Source organism: Polypterus senegalus, chromosome 11 (genome assembly GCF_016835505.1).
Source record: "Polypterus senegalus isolate Bchr_013 chromosome 11, ASM1683550v1, whole genome shotgun sequence".
Classification (NCBI taxonomy): Eukaryota; Metazoa; Chordata; class Cladistia; order Polypteriformes; family Polypteridae; genus Polypterus; species Polypterus senegalus.
This window is the reverse complement of record NC_053164.1, coordinates 29,817,679-29,836,238: the sequence shown is the minus strand read 5'-3', so window position 1 is coordinate 29,836,238 and position 18,560 is coordinate 29,817,679. Positions and strand designations below refer to the sequence as shown.

General features: G+C 41.7%; 1 protein-coding gene across 3 annotated transcripts in view; it reads right to left on the bottom strand.

The window, feature by feature from the left end:
• The window catches only part of plekhg2 (pleckstrin homology domain containing, family G (with RhoGef domain) member 2), a 221,969-nt gene that overhangs the window by 43,374 nt on the left and 160,035 nt on the right, over nucleotides 1-18,560 (bottom strand). For all 3 annotated transcript variants that reach the window (XM_039768267.1, XM_039768268.1, XM_039768269.1), the window contains 5 exons: nucleotides 14,115-14,265; nucleotides 13,183-13,314; nucleotides 11,763-11,945; nucleotides 7,207-7,299; nucleotides 7,032-7,118 (listed from right to left, as the gene is read on the bottom strand). In XM_039768267.1, the coding sequence (XP_039624201.1) occupies nucleotides 7,032-7,118; nucleotides 7,207-7,299; nucleotides 11,763-11,945; nucleotides 13,183-13,314; nucleotides 14,115-14,265 (646 nt within the window). The remainder of the gene's footprint in view (nucleotides 1-7,031; nucleotides 7,119-7,206; nucleotides 7,300-11,762; nucleotides 11,946-13,182; nucleotides 13,315-14,114; nucleotides 14,266-18,560) is intronic.

Here is an 18,560-nt window from a genome sequence, read left to right as displayed (position 1 = left end):
CCTAAAGCACTCCCAGGAACAGAATAAAAAGAGCCAGTTGCCACTACTTCGGGAACCGGAGTTGGGAGGGAGAGGATAACGCTTGCTGAAGGAGGAATGGAGGTGACTGAGAGAGGAGAAAGAAGGAGAAGAAAGAAGAGAGAGTGCTTATTGTGCTGTAGTGTACTGTGCTGCTAAGGGGAATGACAGAAAAGCGTTCCCCGTGTAAATAAACATTTGCTGTGCGTTAAACGTTTACCAGGTGTCTGCTTGTGTCGGGTTTGGGTGGCTGGAGCGCCCCCATCTGGTCACATATGGTATAGATGACCAAAAAAACCATGCAACTGTAGAATTGAGCCGAGAGTATGAATTTTTTCCTGACTCTAATTAACAACGTCATTTTTATTTTATTTATCTTTATGCAACAAATTCATGGTGAGAAAAACACTAAAGGCCAATAAGGATGTGGCACATGCAGCACAGCTCATCTCGAACTGGAAATCAAATCAGACCTGCCTCTTGAGTTGCTCATAATTATTTTAGCATCAGGAAACTGCAGCTTTTTGGCATTTTTGCAGTCCTGTTGGCAACACTGCAGGCTACTTGGAGAGATGATCGGGAAAGCCAAATGCAGTGGGCTCAGGGAGCAGAAGTTGGCATTTAAGAGAGTGTTGACAAAGATCCAGCTTGAAAAGTGATGAGTACTGTAAATGGCTGTTTAACTACAAAGTACACTAAAGAATGTCACCACACTGTGTAAAGAAATAGTAAAGAAACAAACAACTTCAACGTGTCAAGCACCTTTACAGGCATTATGAGAGGGTCACACAACAAGTCATTAGTTGGCATCGAATGGACAAAAGCCCAGTTTACAGTTCACCTTTTAATTGATAAACTGTATTTTATATAGCACCTTATACAATCAAAGACATTTGTGTTGGATTAATCGTCAGCTCTAAACTGGCCTGGGGCCTCATGTATAACGCCGTTCGTAGAACTCGCACTATAACATGGCGTAAGCACAAAAGCCGAAATGTGCTTACGCACAGAAAAATCCAGATGCAGGAATCTGTGCGTACTCCAACTTCCACGTTCTTCCGCTACATAAATCCCGATCAGCGTGAAAACTAAAGCTCGTGCACGCGCATTATGTAACGCCCCAAATCCTCCCAGAATTACGCCTATTTGAATATGCAAATCAATATAAATCGCCCTTAAGCGCAGCCTTCTGTGAAAAGACAATGGGGAAAAGCACGGGGAAAATATAAGAATTTCAGCGAATACCAAGTGGAGGCAAAGGAAAAACATACTATTTGTTCAAATAAACCGTGGTATAATCAACAAAATGAAGTTGATCGAGTGACATAGCGTGTTGGAGAAACTTGAAAGCTCACATTCACAAAATCACACAGTGCCGGAAATAAAAAAGAAGTCACATATCAAAGTTGCCGTGAAAAGAAGAGTTGTAAGCCCACTGTCTGAGTGTCATATGAAAGCTTATTAGGGTACAGAGAAAAAAGGCACACAGTGGGGAAAAAGCACGAAATGTCAACTTCAATCTCGACATTTCCACTTTAATCACGTAGTTTATTTTGTCATTTAGTAGAACATTATAAACTTCATCTTAAAATCGTTTAATTAACCAGTTTCTCAAATCACATCGTAATTAAAGTAGCACGTTAAATGCTTTGTTTTGTATTTGATCTTCTACTCGTATGTGATCTATGTGTGTGAATCACTACTTGCTTCTTAAACTGGCTCTCTTCCTCCAACTGGACACAGAGTCCATTACATTTGTGATATTACAGCTCTCTGAATAACTAAAATACTGAGATGTATACGTGATGTCATTTTCATGATGATAGGAGCTAAAGCACATTATTAAACATGTGTTTCATGAGCCTCGTGCTCATGACAAGCATTATCTTTTGTGAAATTTGTCGCTGCGTTTTTAGCTGTGTTATTTTCTCTTTCTGTTTTATATTCAATATATATTGGCGTGCCGCCCCAAGAGTCCTTGCTTTTCTTTCCCCAAGTAACCGATCGCCATACAATCAGCTCTGTAATAGGCGTTAAGCCATCTGTAAGCTTAGCGCCGATTCTTCAAAGCGTTTAAAGAACATTGAAATATCTTACGTAGTACATGTTTAATTATTCTATCCTTCACGACACTCCCAGTGAAGAATATAGATTATTTAAATGAAGTTAAAGTTTTATGTGTATAATTTAACAAACATATTTTGCTGCATTTCACCTTAAAAATGATATCGTCATCATATGTAAATCGCTTTATAAAGTGGCTCAGGTTGTGAGATATTATAACTGTAGTGCAAGTTTACAGTGGGGTGATTGTACTTATAAGTACAAACCGTTCTACAAGGAGCAATTGATTGAGTGCATTTAAAGTTCTTGGGATTAAACTGTTTCTGAACCGCGAGGTCTGTACAGGAAAGGCTTTAAAACGTTTTGCAGTGGCTGAGACAGCGTGTCCTTAAAGCTGTATACCGATAATTCTCTTTCCGATCAGCTGCTGCTGTGATTCACACTCAGATACAGTGATATAAATACTCCGAGTCGTGCAGTGAGAGTAATATGGAAAAAGATGATCCGCTGTGGCAACTCCTAACAGGAGGAGCTGAAAGAAGAAAAGCAGAAGAAGAAGAAGAAGAAGAGAAGAGTAGAACAGTTATGGTATTTGGAATACTATGGCTGTTCCCTGGACCATTATATTGTTATGAGTTAATTACAATCAGATGCATTACACTAATAAACAATATGCGGTTAGTTTCTGTGTATTTATAAAGCCGCGTCATGAAAATAATGAGTAATCACACAAGAACAGTACCATTGCTTTGACGCTGGGTGCCGCCAGTTTGCAAAACCGGCGGAGAACTTGCGTCGTCAAGGCATGAGGTACCGTGGAAAAGTGCCTGGCTTTACGCCAAGTGTAGGTTTTATACATCGCGATTTGAGCGTGGAAAAGTTCTTACGCAACATTTCTGTGCGTACGCACCGTTTATACATGAGGCCCCTGATGTTATTGGGCATGAGTTGTGCATGCAGGAGTGGGCCTTGTGATCGACTGGCACCCTGGCCAAGATTGGTATCCAGTTTGCACTGTTATACTGTGATGGGCCATCATCTTTCTATGACCTTGAACTGGGTTAAAATATTAAAAAAGGGATAGACGGACAATTCTATAATGTACATTAATTAGGGCACCTTCCAGGTGGGGTACAGCTGATTTTAACACCCCATAATTCACTGTGATGCCAGCTTTGACTATTTTTTTTATTTGTAGTGCACCATGATGCTTTGCAAGGCCAGCATGACATTAAAGAGCTCTTGCAGCCAATGTTGGATGGGACAGCACCCCCTTTATATAACACTGATCCTAGTAGTGGGAGGTATGCCAGATCAACTGCATTACCAGATAAAATTCTTCTTCTGGTATGGATTTTATCAACTGGGGAAAAAAAGCTCAGGGCTTTGCATCCTGATGCTCCAAAATATCTCATGGACAGATGCCCATGGACTGTGTGTCAGAAATGATGGTGGGGCACCTCAGGGAACTGTCCTGTCTCCCTTCTTGTTGACCAATCACAAAACGGACTTCCAGTACAATACCAGCACTTGCCATCTACTAGAAATTTTGAAAACTCCTCCATCATAGGCTGCATTAATAATGGAGGTGAGTCAGAGTATAGGAAGGTGGTGGAGGACTTCATCTAATGGTGCAGGAAGAACAACCTACAACTCAACATCAGCATGACAAAAGAGCTGGAGGTGGACTTCCAATGTGCCAAGAAGCCTCTGAGACCAGTCACCATTCAGGGGGAGTACATGGAAGTGGTGCAGAGCTACAAGTACCTGGAGGTTCACATAAACAACAAACTGAACTGGTCTGACAGCACAGTGGTGCTGTACAAGAAGGGCCAGAACAGGCTGGATTTGCTAAGGAGCCTCAGGTCTTTAGATGTGTGCAGCAAGCTGCTGGAAATGTTCTACTAAAATGTTCTCTAGTTGTGAGTATTGAACGGTGTCTCACATGTGCAAGTAGGAGGAAGCTGTATAGACCAAGTGAGTTACACCAGGCCAGGGAGTGGTGGGGTGCACTAAACCTTCTTCTGTTACCACTACAGACCAAAAATGGTAAAACCTGTCTGAATTATCCCTAAAAAGGTCACTTCCAGTTCCGGTGCCAAGAGGAACGTCACTTCCGGTTCTGGCGCCTAGAAGAACGTCACTTGTGGTTACGACGCCAGAGGAAGGTCACTTCCCGTTCCCTTACACCACTTTCGGTCATGGCATTTCTCAGTTCTTGTTTGGACTCCATCAAAGACACTGCACTACTGTCTTATTCTCAAAGCCCACTGCAGGCAGGGATAATATATGGGTGGCTGCCCCAAACCCTTATAAGTGTGTCGAGTCTGATCATTTCACAACGGATAATACTTGGGTTCATAATGCAACAACTTTAGACACTAGGCCATCATACTAGATGACTTCTCCAGTCTCATTCACCATTTTCAGACATTTAAGTGTCACAATCTGGCTTAAGTCCTGAGAAGAACACATTACAGCAGATAGTGAAGTTCTTGCTAAGAACTGTGATGTCCCCTAACTGTTACACTCCCCGATACCCAGCAGCTGTTGACATAGTGAGATTCTGATTTATTTAACGAATGCCTCCCAAGGCTCTTTACAGGTACACATTATTTTTCTATATTTCATTTGTGTAACTATCGGCAGATGAGGCGACTCATGTAAGGGAACACAGTGAATTAGTGGTGATAATTGAACTTGCAGCCCTGAGGTGCACAGTCCAATGCTAAACCAAAAGATGCCGTACTGTCTAATTTGTGTGGGGACCAAGAGGTTGTCATTGACAAAATGATTCCAGTGGGGATCATTTAGCACTTTGAATGCCATCAACTTGTGTTCTGATGAAGAAAAAGACTCTGCCGCCCTCTACTGCTCAGAATCATCATGGCTGTTTAAAACACCGAAGAATTAAAGGACTGCAGGGTCTGAAGAGAATGGAGTTCTTCCAAGTAGTTGCACAAGAATGGGAATCCTAAATACGGAGAAATGTGAAAAATTTAAAAACTTGACTGTACATGAAACAAATGAAAACTGAAGCAGCCAAGTCATGTCATGGTTCTGATTGCTTTAAAAAATACTTCAGATTTTCATAATTCAAGAATGCATGAAGAATCTTCACAAACGACACCATTCAGCCTATCAAGCTTGTTTAGTTTGCAATTTCTTCCCAAGATTAAATGCATATAATTTTTAAAAGCTGTCAGTTTTTCATGCTTCAACTCCATCACTTGGCAGTTTGTTTCAAATTCCATGAGCCTTTGTGTGAAGAAATGAATCCTGGCTTCAGTCTCGCAGCGAGTGCACTGGTTCTTAATCTCCAGTGGTGTCCTCAACTTTGTGGCTCACTATTCAACTGAATGTATTTTGATGGACCAGTTTGATCAATGCCAGTGTTGTCCAAATGCTCTTCATTGCCTTTCTTTAAGGGCAGGCATACACTATGAGAGTTTCTCAGGCATTATTACAACATCGGTAGCTTGATTTTCTTCTCACACTTAGTGACTCGTCGTCCCATTTCATGACTGCTAGAGGAAGTGCGGCAAGTAAGCATTTAGAAAACATAAGACACATCATAAGATGTTATCTTTAGCTTGGTTTTATTTTTTTTTTTTATTGTAGGATTGTAAGTCTGCATGTTTCATTAATATTTTACACATCATTTTCCCAAAGACTAGTGCAGGATTTTTAAATAAGTAAATGAGAGCGCTAACTGTATTGTCAGCGTTCTGAACTCCCTTGATTCTGTTTGTATGCTTTACTTCTTTAAAGACATTGTTTTATTAGTTTTTGATGACATTTCTGCAAAGCCATTTTGTTTTTTGGTTTTGAATGTCCTTAACTGCCATTTTGAGTTTTTTCAGGGTTTTTAATTGTTAGTTACCATGTCATGTGATCACCAGCGGTGAAGTGGAATGTCACATCTGGGATGGCATTTGAGATGTCAATGCACATAAAGTCCTCATCCGAGTTTCCAGATCATTTAAATCAAACGTGCTCCATGTAATAGTTATATAGGAAAAGGATATTCCATATTTAAGATCTTTTGCTTTGGTTTTTTTTTTTTATTTTTGAGTCAGCTTAACATAGTGTTTTGATGATCAGTAATTCTTGACTTTGGCCCGTTTATCATATTACTATTTGAATGCCTTTCGGTAGCTTCACGTTCCATTTTACAGAACTTTGTCCTTTGAGACCTGATTCATACAAATTCACTGCAAAAGTTGAATAAACTAAAACAACTTAACAAGAGTGACTTCAGCCATAGACCTCCTCTGGAAAGGAAAACCCGATAAAAGACTGAAGTTCTGAAGACGATCAAAGCTGTGTAGGCCCGTGCTGTAAAAAGTCCGGGGTCGTAGAAACTATTGAAATCATCAGAAAAAAATTGAAATGTAATGATGTCAGGTAATTTAAAGGAACTACTCTGGGCATCTCTCTTCTAGGAGGTTTACTTTTGCCGATGTTTTCGCCTCGCTTGTGCTTTAGCAGCTAAGCGAGTGTCTCTTTCTTCAGAGGTTTCGTATTGCCGATGTGCTTGCCTTGCTTGTGTTATTAGCATCTAAGCGAGTTTCTATTTCCTCGGAAGTGGAGCCCTTACCTTGACTAAATCTCTCACTTCCAGGCACACACAATTCCACGCGTAGACGTTTATATATAAGAAAAGTGATAAAATGTGATCCCAGAAAAAAAAGAAAAAAAACTTGGTGCCACGCTGGTACTGTAGTTCTCTTCTGCTAGCCCAAAATCAGCCTTTAAACAGATCAGCACCCCATCAGGTGACATCAAACCTACCAATGACATGGAACTAACGCTAGTCATGTGAGAAAATAGGATGTTGGATATCCACATAATATAATGGCTGGGGCCCCAGCAGCCTCCCAGACCAAGGTAACCCAATGGCAAAATGTCTGACAGACAACCCCTGTGACTCAGCTCAGGCCCCTTACCTTGTGTGGTATGGATGTGGGCTGATTTTCTACAATCAGCCTCTTAAGGTAATGTAGCCAGAGCCGCTTTTCTTCCTGGTTTTTAGCCTGGAGACAGAAAACAAACAGAGAGTCAAGGGCAGCAGCAGGTGGTTGGTCATCTTTGAGGCAGACGGGCTGGCCAGGGCATCCTCACCTGTACTGTGTGCTCCTGCTTAGGGATGGTCTGGTCAGACACTCTAAAAGCCAGGGGGTCCTTCAGCGTCTCGACCAGCAGAAGGTTGCAGCACTGGAAGAGAAAGGGAAGACTGAATACAAAATGCTCCCAGCTCTATGGGTAAGCAGCCTTACGTTTGATATTGAAAATAAAATTTAAAAATGTAACTCAAGTACAAAAGGAAAATGTATGTACTAAAAGCAGTACTTTGATGTACAGTGGTTTCAGAAAATATTCAGACTTTTTCAACATTTTGCTATGATGCAGTCATATGCTAAAATCATTTCATTATATTTTCTGCACATCAAGCAACACTCAATAACCCAGAATGACAAAGAAGAAACAGGCTTTTAGAAATTTTAGCAAATTAAAAAAAATAAATACATAAAAATAAAAACTGAAATATTCCATTCTACTGATCATCACCATGATGTTTAGAGTCCACCTGTGATTGAATCAGTTGAATGGACATATTTAGGAAGGAGGAGGCTGGGAGCATTGCTGCACCCACCACACAACGAAGCACCCAGATTGGGATCCAAGTGCAGCCATTCAACAGGTGACACCTCAGCCCCACACTGAAAAGTGTGAGGTTTTCTTACAGCAGCTGGAGTGCCAATCCTGCCACCAAACACCAGGTTTTCCCTGCAAGGTGGAGGACCTGCTTGCTGGGCTGGATGCAGATTAACATCATACCCAGGATGGAGCAATTGCAGATTAAGGGCCTTACTCAAGAGCCCAATGGAGTAGAGTCACTTCTTCTGTTTTACAGGTTTCGAATCTGCAACCTTCTGATTGTCGGTGCAAATCCCTAGCCTCAGAGCCACTACTCCACCTAATTAGGAAGGGCACAGGTTTATCTATAGAAGGTGCCCACAGCTGAACAAAAAACAAGCCATGAGGTCAAAGGAACTGCCTGCAGAGCTTATAGGCAGGATTGTGGTGAGGCACAGATCTGGGGAAGGCAGAAAAAAAACATTTCTGCAGCATTGAATCCTAATAGCTCAGTGGCCTTCATAATTCCTAAATACTGTAGAAGAAGTTTGGAACAACTACCACACTTTCTAGAGCTGGGTTCCAGGCCAAACTGATCAATCATGGGAGAAAGGCTACAGTAAGGCTTGGGGCAACCTGTGTGGTGATGGGAGAAACATCCTAAAAGATAAACATCACAGCAACACTTTACTGATCTTAGCTTTATGATGGAGTAGTCAGCTAGAAGGGTCCCCTCAGTAAAAGACACATGAAAGCCCACTTGCAGTTTGCAAAAGGCACGTAAAGGACTGTGAGAAACAAGATTTTTTGGTCTGATGAAACAGATTAATGTCATGTCTGGAGGAAACTTGAAACCCCTCATTCCAATGCTGAAGCATGGTGGTGGCAGCATCATGCTGTGGGGTTGTTTTTCACCAGCAGGGACTGGGAGACTAGACAGGATTAAAAGAAAGGTGAATGAATGGAGCAAAGTACAGAGATCAAGATTCTTAATAAAAACCTGGTCCAGAGCTCTCCAGACTTAAGACTGGACTGAAGGTCACCTTCCAACAGGACAAAGACCCAAAGCAAAAAGCAAAGACAACAGGGACAACACGGGGGATGTCCTTGAGTTGCCCAGCCAGAGTCTGGACTTAACAGAATCAAATCACTGATGACCTCCATCCAGCTTGACAAGAGCTTGAGAGGTTCTTCAGAGGAGAATGGCAGAAAATCCCCAAATCCAGATGTGACAAAGCTTAAGGCGCCAAACTCAAGAAGACTCCAGGTTTAATTACTGCCAAAGTGCTGAGTGAAAGGTCTGAACACTTGTGTCAATGGGATATTTCTGTTTCTTATTTTTAATAAATTTGCAAAAAATTAAAAAATCCTGTTTTTGTTTTGTCATTCTGGGAGAACGAGTGTTGTTTGATTATAGAAAAAATGAATTTCAATGGTTTTAGCACAAGACTGCAACATTACAAAATGTCTAAAACAGTGGTTCTCAACCTGTGGGGCGGGCCCCCCTAGGGGGGTGCGAAGTAACAAAAAGGGGGGAAGCGAAGATGTGAAAAAAAGAAAACAAGAATCAAAAATATGAAAAAAACATCTGTTGAAACCAAAACAAATTAACTTAAACTGCATTCTGATACTAGAACAATAAGTATAGAGTTACATAAATGTCGATAAAAGTTAAGTAGGTATAATAAAATATGCATCCGCATTTCAAAAAATGTTAGGGAGGGCGCGATTAAAACTGTTATGAAAACTCGTTCGCAAATACTTAAAGGTTGAGAAACTCTGGTCTAAAAAGTGAAGGGGTCTGAAAACGTTCCGACTTCACTGCATGATAGCATTTAAACCCTTACCCATAATAATATTCACTCAGAAAGGCACCATATGAAACAAAGCTGGGTGTATTCTTTTGGACAGTGGAAATCTCGACTGCCTTCATGCATTTAATATGCACCTCAATAGGATCCGTGATCACTGGCTCACCTACCAGCGACCGGAACAGTCTGGTTTTACGCCTAAGTAGTCTACTATCAACCGTACCCTGGCACTGAGGGTTCTGATGGAGCGCAAACATGAATATCGGCAGAGTTTCTTTGCAGCTTTTGTCAATTTTCGCAAAGCGTTCGACTCAGTTGATTGAGCTGCCCTGTGGGACATCCTGAGGGTTCGCGGGATCCCTTCGGATCCCTTCAAGGGTACTTGATATCATGGCCGGTCTGTACACTGGTACTGTGAGTGCTGTGCAGAGTAGAGGCAGAACTCCTGTGTTTCTCCCAGTTGTTTCTGGGGTTCGTCATGAGTGTGTGTGTTGTCCCACTCCTACCTTGAATGGACTGAGTGTTGGGCAGGGTCATGGGGTCCAGCGGCTGTGGGGCATCTGTTGGCGAAGAGAGATTCATGGATCTTGACTTTGCTGACGATGCTGTGATATTCCTGAAGTCAATGGAGGTTCTGATTGGGGCGCTCAAGAGACTAAGCAAGGAGTCTGAGTGCCTGGGCTTGTGAGTGCCCTGGATAAAAAACAAGATCCAGGCCTTTAATGACCTCTTGGGCACAGCCATCAGCAGTGTGTCCATCTTCAGAGACACTTCGAGAGGTTTACTTAACTCGGCAGTGACATTAATATCTCTGGTGAATCTTCCTATAAAGTCAGAAGACGGATTGGGAGGGCATGGGGGATCATGAGGTCACTGGAAAGAAGGGGTGTGTGGTGTTCGAAGGTACAAGTCTTTAGAGTCCTGGTGCTTCCTTTCTTGCTCTATGGTTACGAGACATGGACGCTATCCAGTGGCCTGAGATGAAGACTGGACTCCTTTGGTACTGTGTCTATTCAGAGAATCCTTGGCTACTGCTGGTTTGACTTTGTGTTGAATGAGCGGTTACTCATGGAGTCCCAAGTGAGGAACATTACCTGCATTGTGAAGGAGTGTCAGCTACGGCACTACGGCCATGTGGCATGATTCTCCGAGGGCTCGCAGGATTCTCATTGTTGAGGACCTGAGTGACTGGACCAGGCCAAGGGGATGCTCACGTAAAACATGGCTACGGCATATAGAGGGTCATTTTCAGGGGGGTGTGACTGGACCTTGTGTCTGCCTTGGGGCATTGCCAAACAGGACCCTGAGCTGTTTCGTCATGTGGTGGGTGCGGCGAGACACTGTACCAATGCATGCTCCCCAACCTGACCTGACCTTCTTGCATTTAGACCCTGATTTGATTTTTACCTGGTGTAGCTTCAGTGTGGAGCTTGTCTGCTGCTCCCATTCATTCCCTTGAGTTCCCTTAAATTCATGCTGTGAAAATCATGAGCATGTGTCTCAGAGACATGCATTTTGGTTAAATTAGTGTCTGTAAAATGTCACCATGTGTGTATGTGCCTGTGCTGCCTTTGAGATGGACAGACCTCACCTCTCGGGTTTGTTCCTGTACTGAGCCTATTGTGGCTGACTCCCAGTGATTGCAAGAATGGATGGCCGAATGACATTTGCAAAGTTGTGGTAAACAAATTTCCAGTTAGTTGAAAATAATGTTAAAATGGTTAACAAAAAATCTTAATAAATGGCTCCTGAGAAAGTATGTCTTTGGGCAAAGAGAATACTGCCATAATTCACGCTATCAGAAGGACTGCTAAAATAAACCAGCTATGAAAACAAAGAAGGAGCCCCTAAATCGAACACCACAGGATCACAGCTCTATGATCCTGAGTGGGAATTCTGGTATTTCACACAATTTACAGCTTTGTGGGCCCAAGAGGTCACCCATCAGACATGTGGCCTGTTAAAAGTTAGCCATTGAGTAAAATAACAGCAAGCCAATGGCGGACAAAATCTAAAAATGGATTTAACGACTGCATTGGTCGACTGGGCCAATGGGTGCAACACAAGGGCTGGAATTAAAAGAACCACATTGGTGGCCAGAGAAAGCAATCAATCTTTATAATGTACAGTGCCTTTCACCAGTGACTCCATTCAAACGTGATTTATCTAGAATATTCTCAGAGGTGTTACAAAAGGACAAAATAAAAGTGTCCCCTGCTGGCTACTTACAAAGATGTGTGTGCTGTAGATGAAGTTATCCCCTCTCTTTTTGGTGATGAGAAGCATCTTGTCAAAAAGAAAGAAAGCCCTCTCCTTCCTCACTCGCTGGACGCGGAAAGAACCTTCAAGAACCAATTCACCAAATCCACTCAGGTCTGAGCCGGGCCAGTTTAGCAGCAAACTCTCAATCTCCTAGTGGAGAAAATAAATAAATCAATAAAAAAGAAATGAGAATCCAGTGATGAAACAAGAGCCTGTGAAACTGGGCCTGGCATGTCTGCATAAACACAGAGTGACATGCAGTAAGTATGGTTACCTTTTTGACAGTATTCACTCAACGTGTACTCAGCTCATGGCACGTTTTCAGTTAACCTCATACCTGCCTTCCGAAACTATGTTGTGAAATTTTCCAGTTACGGTCTGTTCATTTTCTTAGAAGAAATGTGGCCAGTGAAATGTTGCGGGGGGCCCCATTTTGGCATCGTGGTTTTGTCTCTCTCTGTCTTATCTATCATGAATGTGGTGCACTTGAACATGTTTGTAAAGTGTGTGGAAGAATGGATAGAGTGGCTGCAAGATGTTTTGTCATTTTGTGTGTCTTTTTTCTAACTGTTCTAAACCAAGGGGGCCGGGGCCCAATAAGGGGTCTCAGTAAACTTCCATGGGGGCTACAAGATGACTGAAAATTAACATTCAAACTGCAGCAAGATACTCAAATCACAAAGCTACAGCAGAGGTGTCAAACTTACCTTTTCGCTAATTAATTAATAAATTGTATTTAATTGCAACTTTCTAGACACTCAAGGGTACAATGAAGAGGACAGTTTCTTTAATGTCCAAAATATCTTACATATGGTACATGTTAAGTCTGTTTTATTAAAGATTATTTCACAGATTGTATCTTCTTGTTCTATAATACACTACCATGGCTGTTCGTTTGTCTGTCCAGGATTTTAAATCATCTGTAGCTCGCAAACCGTTTGACCTATTGACCTGAAATTTATTACACATATACTACGTGATGTCTACTATCTGCTTTCGGGTGATGATTGACCTCTAAGGTTATTCCTCTTTTTATTTTTATTTTATTTTATTGTAGAATCAACTCTCGGCAGCAGCCAGCATGGTGGCCGTGTGGCCATGTGTACGGGTGTCATTCTCATCCCTACCACCTTTGCCGTCACTTCCTGACCTCTTCATATCTTAAATCATTCTTGAGGCAGATTGAAGACTTAAGTGCCAGCTTAAGTGAAAAATTAAGGAAAACGTACTAAGTAATTGCAACACATACACTGACTTAATCAGTTTTAACGCGAAAAGATGCTGACGAAAGAAGAGAAGAAAAAGGCCTTTTGTGAAGTTAAAACCTCTCACATTAAATTCTGCTAATGAATAAAACCATGGCAGTTAACCCTTTGTTCATGCTTACTTGCAGACGGATGGCATGCTCCTGTTTCCTCTTCATGTCATTAATGTACCAGGCAACAGCAGTCATACTTATGACTGCTTCCTCTACGATCTCATAGCCAGGGCTGCTCTTATCAAACTGCTTTGCAAGTTCCTGAAGGAAAGGAAAGAAATTTAGTGTTCACTGAAACTCCTTACAAATGATACAGAAACAACTGAAACCAGCTGAATGATCCCCAAACTTTTGCATTTCTATATGGATAGTTGAGCCACAAGCTGCAAATTTTGGTGTGTGCAATAGACAACCCAATCGAGAAATCTTATGGCGTAATAATAATTATCCCATGAATGCCTGACTTTAGACATTGGGAACTTCCGTAGGGTAAGGATATCCAGGTTAATTAATGGCATAAAGCACTAATACCGGACATATGAGACTGGTAGCCACCTACAGAGGCTTCAGCTTTGGCTGAAAGAAACGGTTAATGAGGAAGAAGATGTCCCTGGACATGCAGCAGGCCCTTCCTGTTCTTCAAAAGCCACAGCTTGCTAATACTTGAAAAGCAGGTGTCTCAGGGCCATTCTTCAGCCTGATGTGCTTAATATAGAGTGCTAGGTCTACCACTGGACCAGGTAGCCATTTGTCACACTGTTAGATGTAGTTTTGCCTTCGGTTGGACGGACCCTGTAATGAATCCAGTTGTTGGACATTGAATTTAATCTCCTGCCATGTTTTACAATGAAAAAGGAATTAAGAACATGGGGAAAAAATGGTGTTGAGGCCAGACATGTTGGGCCTATTAACAATCTCACTGCTGCAAAAATGCAACAAATGAGCTTTTAGCAAATTTTTCATCCTGTCCATTTGGTGCATGGAGCCACCATAGAGCAACCCTATGAAGTTCCTCCCAGCAACCTTTTTCTTTTACTGCTTCACCATTTCAGAACACTGACCTGCAGCAGCAGGTGATATTTCAGGATCCTCTGGACAGGTTTGAGCAGGTAGGTTTCAAGCGGCAGGGAATGAGATAGGGTGGTCTGCCGCTCTCGGAAGAATCCAACGAGGCTTTCATTCTTCATGCAGTCCCTCAGAACTGCCACAGAGCTAAGAAGAAAGAAAAGGGTGAAATCAAGAGAACATTTAAAGAAATGTCTCAGTCCCACAGAGAGTTTGGCCAAAGCAGGGAAATCAATTTACAGGGTGAAAGATAAGAGGCAAGATCAGGCAACTGAGGGAGTCACAGGGCAGTGTGCTTTATTGTCCTGTAGATTTCAATTTAAATAAATAAATTTGACATTTTTGCCCATCAATCTACAATCAATAAACCCTAATGACAAACTGGAAACATTTTCAGGAAGGTTTGCAAATTTATTAATGGAAAACATCTGTAAACTCCCACCTTCAGGTATCTCTACAGATTTCTAAGAGGCTGGGCTTTGGCTGTGCTACTCATGGATACTCAGAGAATTGTCTCAAAGCCACAGAAAGGTGACCATCACCTCAGTCTGATGTCAAGTGTAATCTGGAGCAGGTTTTCTTGGCAGCGTTCATCCTTCCCTCAATTCTGACCTGTTTCCCTCGTCCTGCCTCTATTGTACACCCCCATAGTTTGATGTTGCCACCACCATGACTGACCATAGAGATGGTATTAGGCAAGTGATGAGCGGTGCCTGGTCTTTGCTAGACATAGTTCTGACCAACGAGTTCAATTTTTATCTCATCACACCATTGAGTCTGTTCCCTCAGGTTCTCAGCATCCTTTAAATGGTCATATGCAGTAAAGTGTGCAGAAAGTGAAGGGGTCTCAATTCTTTCTGAAATTCACTGACGACCGATCGACAGACAGACAGACAGACAGAGACAGAGACAGATAGACAGATAGATAGATAGATAGATAGATAGATAGATAGATAGATAGATAGATAGATAGATAGAACATTGTCATTATTAACCCTATTTTGATACTTTTATGTTAGTTGTAGTGACAATATATTAGATACATCTGTTAGAATAATAGTCAGTTCTTTCATCACTAATTTCTCATTCACAATTTCCATTAGCGTTTGGCTGTGTTTCTCAGCATCATTAATTGATCATACAAGTGCACTGGCTAAAATACTGATAACAATAAAGATTAAAGGGAGCAGCCTATCTTCAAACCTCAGTTATCCATCCATCTACAGAACCTGATGAACCCTTCATCAGACACAAGACTGGTGCCATCCGTGGAAGTGCCATTATACAGCTCCCAGGTACTGTACCATGCAAGTCTGCTGCATCCCAAACTCTTGCCTAGTTACAGGAATTAGAGATGCTGAGTCAATGACGCCTCAGTGCTAACCACTGCACCATGGACAACCATTTGTAAATATTAGGTTATCAGTATTATTTTATTTCTACTGCAAGTTGACTACACTGGTAATATAAAGAGAATTATGTAGGCATGCCAAAAATAAACTAAAATACTCAAGCTATGGCAGGAAATTTTGTTTAAAGAGTTTATTGTTGGATGGCGCAGTGGGTAGAGCTGCTGCCTTGCAGTAAGGAGACCTGGGTTCGATTCCTGGTTCCTCCCTGCGTGGAGTTTGCATGTTCTCCCTGTGTCTGCGTGGGTTTCCTCCCACAGTCCAAAGACATGCCGGTTAGGTGCATTGGCGATTCTAAAAATTGTCCCTAGTGTGTGCTTGGTGTATGTGTGTGCCCTGCCCGGGGTTTGTTTCCTGCCTTGCACCCTGTGTTGGCTGGGATTGGCTCCTAACCCTGTGGTTAGGATATAGCGGGCTGGATAATGGATGGATGGAGTTTATTGTTTATTAGAAAGACTTAAACATAAAACTAAATCTTTAAATACTGTATAAATTCTACCCAACATCAAATTCCATGAAAAACAACATTAAACTAAAAAATGGCAAACACTTAAATAATTTCAAATAAAGCAAAACTAATTACAGTGAGGGCGGCATTGGGGCGCAGTGGGTAGCGCTGCTGCCTCGCAGTAAGGAGACCAGGGTTCGCTTCCCAGGGCCTTCCTGCGTGGAGTTTGCATGTTCTCCCCGTGTCTGCATGGGTTTCCTCAGGGTACTTTAGTTTCCTCCCACAGTCCAAAGACATGCAGGTTAGGTGCATTAGCATTTCTAAATTGTCCCGTGTGTGTGTTCCCTGCGGTGGGCTGGCACCCTGCCTGGGGTTTGTTTCCTGCCTTGTGCCCTGTGTTGGCTTGGTTTGGCTCCAGCAGACCCCTGTAGTTAGGATATAGTGGGATGGGTGGATGGATAATTACAGTGATCCCCTGCTGTATCATGGTTCAGCTATTGCGGTCCCGCTATATTGCGGAAAAATTCAATAAGTACATCCTACCTGTAGTGTACTTTGCAGCCAGTTCTTAACAAAGCGTACAGTTTTCAGCAGTCATTATGGTAGACAAAAAGTTTCACATTACATTAACAAGATGATTTATTACAAGGCCTATTATTGTCTGAAAGTGGAGACTCAACCGATCAGAGCAGGATTTTCATTCTCTTGGCCTCTGATTGGCTGCTGCTAACGTGATGTAATCTCGCAAGAACAGCGAACGTGGATCCCCGACACATCTCAGTTCTCTGTGTATTGAATACCTTGCTTTTTGGGAGCAAACTTTTGTGAACTTTTCATTTTGTTTTAAGCCTTACGATGGCTCCCAAGCATCCTGCATCTTCCAAGAAGGAAAGGAAATCATTAAGCGGACATTGCTCACCATTACGGCTTGAATGAATTGACAGTACGCTACATTATTATTATTATTACATTATTATTATTATGTTACTCATATCCTTAGCCCAACATCCACATATCAAATGTGTTTACAAAGTGTGTTTTAATAAGTTTACATTTGTTTTAAGCGTGTGGGAGGGGTAATTTAAGGCTTAAACTATACAAAAATGTTTATTTATATGGACTTTCTATATCGCAGATTTTCACCTATCGCTGATGGGTCTGGAATGTAACTTGAGCGATAGGTGGGGGATCACTGTATTTAGCCCTTTGACTCTGATTTGAAGTAAGAGGATTTATGAATGTTGATTGTTTTAGATTAACAATACAGCTAGAACGAACCCAGCACAGCAACTGTGAGAAGGGCCGTGTTGTGGGTGCTCAGTCTCTGCTGATTCACACCCTCATGAAAAGGAGAGTCAGGTCGTTACCTTTGTCCAGTCTCATACACGAGCCTAGTGAAGTCGCAATATTTCTTGCCTCATTAAATGAACTGTTCTGATTTATACCTTTGTCACCATCTTTAACATCAATGCAGATTGTGTCCCTTTGATTTACCACAAGAGGGCAGCATTCTCTTTACTCTTACTTATTCTGTGATTCATTCCCCCAAGGTGCTAAGATGTGCGTATTTATATTTCACACACAGAAACACAATCCAAAAGTTTTTATGTGCAGTTTCAGCATTTAGTACCATCTTTATTAGAGCAAAGCTGGATGGATTCCACATATTTAGGGTATCATATGACATATGAATCTCACCATTTGCTAACTAGAGGACTAGAATTATGTCATCTCCTGGCAATCTGAAAATGAGTTCACTTATTATTAATTACAATTTCAGACTCTGCTTACAGTTTCCTTCTAAAAGCTTAACATTCTGGTGGTTGCCATACAACAGACATACCCTTTATCAAACTTTTATCCCAATGCGTAATACCAGTAGACATCTGAGATGCCACCCTCTTGACCTCTAAAGGGCAGCTTCAAGCCCAGCCTGACCTTTGCCAGCAACTGGTCCCTCACTTATCATGGCGCTGGATGGTGACAATGTGTTGTATGCTGATTAGCACATGCAGATAAGAATCTCAATGTACTCTGTGCATGTGACAGTACTGGCCCTGTAAAGCTACAGTATCAAAAGGATAGTTGATGTGAGAATTAAAGTGCATAGCACTGATGACTGTCCTTTATGTCTCTTTCTCCAGTTCCATCTTTAATTATTAGTTGTTTAGTAGTTTAGTTATTTATATTGAACTTTAATCACTATAACGCACTCCTCTCAGGACTATCCAAAAAAGACATCAATGATTACGAGTGCAGAATGCAGCTGCCAGAATCTTAACTAGGAAAAGAAAATCCAAGCACATCTCTCCAGTTCTGATGTCACTACACTGGTTACCTGTGTCATTTAGAACTGACTTTAAAATACTGCTAATGGTTTACAAAGCCTTAAATAATCTGCTCCATTTTATATATCGGAGTGTCTGACACGTTATATTCCAAATCGTAACCTTAGATCTTCAAATGAGTGTCTGCTTATTATTCCAAGAACTAAACTTAAAAGAAGTGGTGAGGCGACCTTCTGCTGTTAGGCACCTAAAATCTGGAATAGCTGACGATAGAAATTCACCAGGCTGATACGGTGG